This window comes from Alligator sinensis, unplaced genomic scaffold (genome assembly GCF_000455745.1).
Source record: "Alligator sinensis unplaced genomic scaffold, ASM45574v1 scaffold343_1, whole genome shotgun sequence".
In the NCBI taxonomy this organism is placed as follows: Eukaryota; Metazoa; Chordata; order Crocodylia; family Alligatoridae; genus Alligator; species Alligator sinensis.
The window spans coordinates 253,094-261,834 of NW_005841947.1; the positions used below are offsets into that span (position 1 = coordinate 253,094).

The 8,741-nt window shown below is 46.8% G+C and overlaps 1 protein-coding gene across 1 annotated transcript in view; it reads right to left on the bottom strand.

Annotated features, from left to right (window-relative positions):
- The window catches only part of LOC102388003 (cell surface glycoprotein CD200 receptor 1-A-like), a 32,413-nt gene extending 26,323 nt beyond the window's left edge, over nucleotides 1–6,090 (bottom strand). The window contains exon 1 of the mRNA XM_025199692.1: nucleotides 5,053–6,090. Coding sequence (XP_025055477.1) covers nucleotides 5,053–5,122 — 70 coding nt within the window. The 5' untranslated portion in view covers nucleotides 5,123–6,090. The remainder of the gene's footprint in view (nucleotides 1–5,052) is intronic.
- Nucleotides 6,091–8,741: the final 2,651 nt, after the last annotated feature.

An 8,741-nucleotide genomic window follows, 5' to 3' on the forward strand; every position in this document is an offset into this window, starting at 1 on the left:
CTACCTATTTTGAGACATCTACTTCTATTAAGAAGCATCTAACATGGGCCTAGGGCTGTGTTTAATCAAGGTATATCTTCAGGGAAAAAGTGTTGGAATTGTTTTACCTGTCACTTTTATGGACAGATGCATGACTGCTGAAAATCACCATTGCTCAGCTGAATTTAGCAAGAGAGTTCTGTTTGCATCAGCTGAAGCTCTGGCCGCAAACCAAGCACATTGACAGTTTGTAAGATGTGAGGTGATGTTCACTTGCTTAGCTGCCTTTCATATTCTGCCTGCATAAAGCTGTGTGATATGAGTGTTTGCTTTTACTGTTGCACTAACACTGCTTCTAACCAGGCTTTGTGCAGGAGGGGAAAATTAACTACCCCAAAATGCTGTCCACAGAATGCAAACTCCTTTCTTGCTGACCCACTCCCCTCATGCTGGTGAATCTCATCATGACAGTTCCTATTTTTGTTCTGCCTGACACAGCCATTTCTCACAGCCCTAGCTTTCGTTGTCTTGCACCGTTATGAGACAATGCTTTTTAAGGCTGAAATCTCTCATGTTTGCCCTCCATCCAGAGATTAAATCAATCTGCAAAGCTTTAAAAATAAAACTATTCCATTCATTTCTGGATCTGGCCACGTACATGGAGGCAGTACTCTCTGGGTATGCTGCATGAATGCTACTTGAAATTTCTACTTCAAATGATTCTGGCTTTTTATTTTATAAGGAAAAAACAAAATATCCACCAAGGCTGACATTTTCATCAGACAAACATCCAGAAGATCAGACTGACAGCTCCAGAGCTCCAGTGGTAGAAAGGGTCCTAAAGCAGACAAGCGAGTCTTTCCTCCTGCCGAGGAGAATCCTCAGGTAGCATAAAAGCAACTTACAGCAGAGCAGACTATAAAGAGCTTCAGTCTTTTTGACTGGAGAAGCAGATAAGGAACATTTTTTATTATCCCTTGCATTCTGAACCAGAGTTTTAGTTCTGCCCCCCACAAAGAGGAGTAACATGGATTTTGTCCTGTTTACTTCTGTTAAAGTGCCACCTTCTACTGGAAACTGAGATGCAAATGTAGAGGGTGGTAAGTCTGACTAGATGCAGTAGATTCAATCACCATGTAAAGAAAGACTCCTTTGTGTTTCACGTTTTCAAGAGAGCAAGTGTTGCTATGATAACCATGGTGCTTTGTGACCTACTTCTGTGCAATTAAAATATCAGTCACAATTGTTTTATTGTCCATAATATTCCCTTTGTCTATGTTCTTAGTAAATACGCTCAGTGATAATGCTACTGTCTAGAAACATGCCAAGACTGCTGCCATCACATATTTCTGGAATTTCTGAATGCTCAGAGCTTCCAAAGAAGACGAAGAAGAAGACAAAGGAGCTATCAGTTTCAAAAGCATGTTTATCTGTGTGTGCATCATTGAATAGATCGTGTGCTGTGGTCAGCATGCTATTTTCTAAGCTCTCTGCCTCTGGGGTTTCAAAACTTGACTCACTGAAGCACAGCGGGCCTTGGTCCAGGCAATGTAAATGTGAACGCTGAAGTTCTAAACCATGATCTTCCTGTAAAGAATATATCTGTGAGAGTAGGGAATCACCTGAATAAGTCTTTGCTGACAGAATACTACAGAACACAGATTAAATGATGGCCTAGGAAAAGCCATTGTCTGACTTCCTCGCTGTTAGTGTTTGTGTTATCAATGTGACCAAAGCCAGCAGTCCAGCCCAGTCAGGAGAAGCGCAGGAACTAGTGCAGGAGTGCAATGAAGACAGAGGCAGGTTTAGCAAAATCTTTTCCCACAGTGTCTTATTGGCAAACTTGGGGGAATGAGAATTCACTGCCTGTGTTAAGGAGAGAAGATTGCAGAGAGGAGTTGGGTACAGGCAGGAGCTGTGGACACAAATACATTTCCACAGCAGGCAGTCTACTCCAGGAGCTTCATTCATCTCCATGTTACTCCAGGTCTACACTGCTTTGAGTACCTTCTGTCTGCAAAACTGCAGGAGCATGAGCGTGACTTGCTCTCCATGACTACCACTGATAGATTTTCTTGCAGTTTCCTCCAGACCAGCTGGTTTTGGCCCCTGCCAGGTGGGAGAGTCCTCCAGAGGGACCACCGGCAAGGTCTAGTTTGGCAAGGTCTTTTCCAACAAAAAGAGAAACTTGCTACATAAATCTACAATACCCTACATGGGGCACTTCCCCTCCATGCTTACTCTTTCCAGGAGGTGCATGTGCAAACATTTGGGGTGCCTCCACCCCCACACTTCATGCAGTAAGAGATGTCACTGAGGCAGCTTCTATACTGGCATATGCTTTAACATTTCCCCCTGTTACAGCTCAGTGGATTAACCAGTTGGATCCCTATTTTAGATCAGCCACCAGCACTTTGTATAATGCGTCATCCCGTAGTGCTTGTGGGGAGACGTAGACACCATGGTGGTTAAATGGCCTGCTGCATCTAAGCTAGTGCTTCTGCTATTGCTAACTCTAGCAGAGCTGTCCTGGTGACACTGGGAAATGTTAAGACAAATGCAAAGGAAGATAAGGTTGGTTGAGCCTGTGCCATGCACCAATTTAAAATATGCTAAATTAATACAGGCTTCCCTCACTTTATGTGGTACATGCGTGTTCCCGGAAAACTGCACATAAATCAAATTTGCATAAAGGGAACCCAGTTTATAAAGTAACAAATAGGGATACATTCCTGTGGCTGTGAGGGAGGAAGGGAGTAAGGCTGGGATTAGGGAAGGGGAGGTGGGGGAGGGGTGCAGCGCAGCCCATCCACTGCTCCTGGGGCTGCAGCAGGGAGCAAAGCAGAGGGAACTGTCAGTGGGTGCGGGGTGCGGGATGGTGGGGTGCGGCTCTTGCTGCTACAGAGACCCCAGGAGGGCTGGGGGGCTGCACTGTGCACCTGGATCTGTGCACAGGATGACAGCAGGCTGCCACTACAGGCTGGGGCCGGCAGTGGCACCAGGTTCTTCCCGGCACTGGGGGCAGGCCACAGCAATGGGAAGGGGGCTGCTGCCACCCCAAAACTCACTGCGCCCCATGCCCCCCAGGCCTCTTCCTGCAGCTGCCATGGGAGTGGCCAACACCACCTGCCTGTGGGGAAAAGTAGAGCCCTGGGGGGTTTGGGGCACAATGCAGCCCAGCAGCTATAGACAGCTGGCATCGGCCACTCCTGGGGCTGCTGCAGCAGGGGCTGGGGTGAGTGGAGGCAAACTGTGCCACACTCCAGGGTTCCACTTCTCCCCACTGATGCAGGAAACCCAGGAGCAGCCAACACCACCTGCCTGCACCACAGCACGGCGCAGCCCAGGGGCTGGGGCGAGTGGGGACAAGCAGAGGGCTAGAGGGGGTTTAGGGCATGGTGCAGCCCAGCAGCTGCAGGCGGCTGGCATCGGCCACCCCCCCCGCCACGCGCGCAGGCTCCCAGAGCAGCTGCAGCAGGGGCTGGGGTGAGTGGGGCCCCAGCCCCATGGCCCTTTCCCGTCCCCCACAGACTTACCTGCTTGGGGAAAGGTGGAGCACACCTATGCCAATCGTTTAAGAGTGAATATACCTCGCATATAATGAATTTGGGGTATAAAAAGGGTCATCGCATAAGAGCAAATTTGCATATACTGAACCTGCATAAATTGAGGGAAACCTGTATTTGCAGCCCCTCCTTTTGACCTTCATTCTCTCTGGGCATCCTATGACCCTGGAGCTCCCTAGGGGCAGAAGTAGCTGGGATAGGTGCACATGTGCTGGATCTGGGTGGTCCACTGAGCTCATGGATTCCAAAGATAAACAGCCCAGAGTAGACCCCTGCCCCTACCCTTCCACACTGGGCGCAGCTCGGTGTGGTGGGTTATGCATTTGAGAATAAGGCAGGAAAGAAAATTTTCATTGGAGGATTTTTTCAGTGGAAAAAAGGAATTGGACGGAAAACCTACCTCCACAGAAAAGGTTGCCTTTGCATTAAAAGGCAAAACATAAAAAGAATTTATTGCAGATGAAAATCTTTCTGCATGCAGCTGGAAGCAATTTGTTTTGGCATTTTTGATCTTTCAACAAAAAGTCCAGCTACTCTGTAAGAATGTCACCAAATGTGGTTTTCTTACACTTTGGTCAAGATTGTGCATTTAAACAGAAAAAGAGAGAAAAAAAATCCTTACTTTCTGACCAGTTCTACCCAGGGACCTTGTCCCTGACACTGATATGTGGGAAGGGCAGCGTATGAATCTAACAAGTACATAAATGAGCTCACTGTGTGACATGGACCAAGTTACCAAGCTCTTCTCTGGGCTTGCAAAATGGGGTCAACCTCACTGGGTTGCTGAGGTTGAGTTAAATGGCACGTGGGAAGTCTTTTGACCTTGACAGGGCTAGAGAAGCAAGACCCAACTTTGGAGTCTGTGTTTGACCAGCTGGGTACGTTAGACCCATGATCTCTCACAGCCGATAACTTGTACTTATTACAAGGAAAGAGCTCTGGTCTAATACATGTAAGACTGTGGCCCTAAATGGTTAGGGAGCTCAGTGTTGGGTGGCCTGTTATTGTCAGCTGAGAAGTTTTAGGTCAAAATCAACATAGATGCTCCAGATGGTAACAGCTTCCACCAGCCCTCCAGGAATTGCTTCCCACTGCCCATATGGGTCTCCCACCTGTGCCCAGAAGAAAACATAAGACATCAGCCCTACCCCATGGGAATTACTCCATCCTTCAGCATAAAACTCTGAACAGCCCCCCAGCTAAACATCTAAGTTCACAGACCCTTCCTCTACATTCTCCCTGGCTTGCTAAATAAATCAGCTTCTTTGATGGGAACCGCAAGAGCCACTATTATTGTGGCAGATCGCTTTTGACCATAGGCCTGTTATCACAGGCAGCAGGATGGAAGAAGAACAGGTCAGAAATGCTGCTGCTACTGCATGGTCTGCATCATCTTTTACTGAGAGCCACAAAAGTGGGATGACAGTGATGGAAAAAACTGCCCTCATGCGTTCCCATCCCCTCCACCCCTCACAGCAACACAGCTCCCAAGAGCAATCAGACTCACCCAGCATCACCATGGACGTGATGATGGTGAGAAGCAGGAAGGCACAACACCACTTCCCAACCAAATGCATGGCAGCTCTTGCTTTTCAGGGCTGATGCAGCTCTTTCATGCCATCCATCCTCTGGAAGCCTAGCTGCGATCCCAGAAGCTTCCCTCTGTGCAGCTTGTCCTTCCCAGGCAGTGCCTCTGTTCCCTCATCCACCTCCCCACTGCTCTGCCCGGACCCTGGGTGCTCCTGACTGATTAGCTCAGGAGAAGTTCCTCCTCCTGTCTCTTCACCGCACTGGGCTTCCTGTGCTGAGAGCGAACGCATACACTGAGGAAACAGATTGAACAGCTCTGCCTTCCGTTTATTGGCTCTCCTCACAAGGCTGAAGTGTGAAGATAAACTCCACGGCAGAGCTCAGCATGGGGTAAAGAGAAGGGAGTCTCCAAGCCTGGGTCACAATCAAATTTATACCTTGGGATGTTGGGAAGACATATTCCTCATCCAGTGTTGGCAGAGCGCTCAAGACTTCAGATGAGAAGATCTTTCCCAGAGGCACTAACAATCTCAGACCTTCTCATTAATGATTTTTTTGAGCAATTTTCACCTTAAGAACTGTTTGGCTACTGCCAGGACCATTTGAACAATGAGGAAGAAACAAGGATTTATCATGTTTTTCATCTAGCTTTGGACTCAAGCGATCCAGACTTTGAGGACTAGCAGCCATTTCTCCCCCATTAGCACAATTTCTGGCCCCTCTTGCTGACAGATTGTCATCTTTGAGCTATACTATAGGACTAATTTCTTCTCCTGTACCTCACTGCTCTTCACATCACATTCAGTGTTGCCTGCTTCTGCTCAGACCCACGAGGAAATGAAACTCTTCAGGTCACCTAAGGAACTGGGGACGTGCAGCCTATTTAGCCATTTGCAGGTTGTCAGACCTTGCTCTGCATTGCTGCAGTCTTGTGCGTCACTAACTGGCTTTTGTTAGCCTCATGTTTATTTGTTTTGATGTTTTTATTTAATTTCTGTTGCTATTTTAATACTGTGCGGGCCGGGCGCGCCCCGAGACCTTTTTCGCGCTGCACGTGGGCTGTGGCCAGCAGCCCGGGCATGCGGGGGCGGAGAGGGGTGGCTTTCGCTCTGGAATTAGGCACGGACGCGTATCAGTAGTTTAAAAGATTGTTTACTTACACCGAGATGGCAGTGGTGTAGGCTGGAAAGCTTGCTTCAGTTGCAGTTACAGAGAAGAAAAAGGAAAGAGGTGAACAAGAGTTCTAGACTCGTGAACTCTAGCCCAATCCGGCTGAAGGCTCTGAACACGCGAGCCTGTCGCGTCAGCCGAAGAAAGTACTCGTCCAGAAGAGCTCTGAACCAACTCACACAAAGTTTGCTAGGCTCCGTGGGTCCGGTTCTTTTGCGCGCGGGTGGGGTACGTCTAGGAATTCTATCGGCGACGGGGAGAGGCTAGAGATTGATCAGATCTCCGTAGCCTGCTTCAAATGCACTGGGTCCGTGAGGATCCGCAGCGCTTAGAGATCTTCACACAGAGTGAAGTCTCCTCCTCCCTTGTTCGTGGAGTCCTCCAACTTGGGCGGAAACCACTCAAGCCTCTTATACAGCTAGCAAGCCAATCACTAGCCGCCACGTGTGAATAATTTAGAACTGGCCAATAATGGGACCCAAATCTACATACAAATGGCGGGAACTCTTTGCAACGAGCATTTCTGTGCTGCAACAAAGAAATGCACCCTGCAAAGAAAGCTCCAAATCGGCGGGAAATTCTCCCTTGCACCGGGATTCTCTTTTGCAGCAGAAAACTCCACCGTGCAAGGAATCTTGCAATTTAGTGGGGACAATTTAGCAGTGCCGAAGCACACACAAATAAAAATCACACCTTTTGGGTTGTGACAAATACTTCTTGCTCAGATAGCAGGAATTGATTTTGGAGACCTCACATCCAAAGTATTTAAAGGCATCTTGAAGGAAGATGAGGTGGGGACAGGACCAGTCAGGCTGGATTGGATCCCAGCTGTCAGAGACTGAATGGGAGGGTGAGCACTGATCTCCACAGTCCATGGCCCCTTAGGCCAACATGCTGAGATTCGCCTTTATGAAATATTTGAGGGGAAGGTACTAGAAACTCCATAATGGACCATTGTGGATTAATATGTTTCTAGAAGAAATAATAACTCCTAGTTAAAGGCAGAGTATGGTCAAAAGCATGGGAATGTATAACACTTCTTTTTATTCTGTCCAACATTACAATGAATATTTTCAGCATCCATATGAGTGTCTAATGCTCTTTGACTCCTCAGCAATTGCCCTTCATAATTTCACATAGCAATGAATTCCACAGGTCATTTACAGGCTGTATTAAAGTATATACTGTATTTACTCACATATAAGACAAGAATTTTTTTCACCAGTCAGCGTGGGAAAAAAACTTCTCATCTTATATTTGCATACAAGGATAGCTCTATTGTCTATCATTGAACTGCTGCCAAAAGCAGCATGGGCTTAGTAATAGAAACTAACAATGAAACTGATTAAATACAGCCAACACTGAGCATGACTATAAGACGCATGGTCCATATTGGGCAAACATACTGATGGGACCTTACCGCAAGAATAGATTAGCGCAGCCTTTCTGAATAAGAAGTATGGCAAGGCCTATTGCACTCAGGCCCCCTCAGCACTGACTTTTTTTTTCCAAGTCATAGTGAGACACTCCACCAATAACTTTTGACTTCTTCTTTACTCCTACGGCTGAGCTGTGCCTTTCTTTCCCATTTCCAAAGACTCCTGTTTCTTTACCAGTCTTAAAAGTCTGGCAGACATCAAGAAACAGGGCTCCAAACAGTTTACCTAGAATCCCTCTGTCACCTTCTATCTCAGCCTGTTGCATATGACTAGTGTGGCTCCACTCTCCATGAGGTGGAGCCAGACCAAGTTGCCCTGTGCCTCATCTGCATATAAATTTTGGAGGACCCAAAGACACATGACAAGAACACCCAATTCCAGTTTTACCTGTAAAGTTATGATAAATTTAGAAATTTTCCATATATGGGCTCTAATTATTGGGGATTGTCTTATATTCTGGGTCATATTATATTCATGTCAATATAGTATTAAAGAATGCTTCTGACCATTTCCGTCACCTGTCTCTGACCTTGTATCCCTGCTGTATCTCAGGGTAATAAAAACTGAGCACAGCACTCCCTGGAAGGGTATGCCAGTGTTTTAGAATGATTTTCTATTCCACCCAGTATACATTTTAACATGCGGCTTGCCTTTTATCTGCCTTTGTGCCCTGATCTTAGGTTTTCACCATGTCTTAAGGACATGGCACTGATTTTCTGAGCAGTTACATTTAATTAAGGAATCAGTAATGTATGTGAACAAATAACATGATTATCTCTAAGGTTGGGCAAAGGGAAATAGAGCTTGATTAGTTGGACAAGTTATGGAGAAGGGAAGACAGTGGAAAGGAAGAGGAAGATCCCCTGTGATGAAAACAAAGAAGCAGTTGGAGAGGGAAGAAGAACTGGAAGAGGTGACAAAGATTGAGACCAGAGGAAGGGGAAGTTTCCAAGGGCAAGGGAAGCCATGGAGGTCAGGAATCACTCTGAGGCAAGTTGCTTGACAGGGAACTATTTCATTCAGGGTCTGTTCCAGGTGCCTCTGTTTTATATAACAC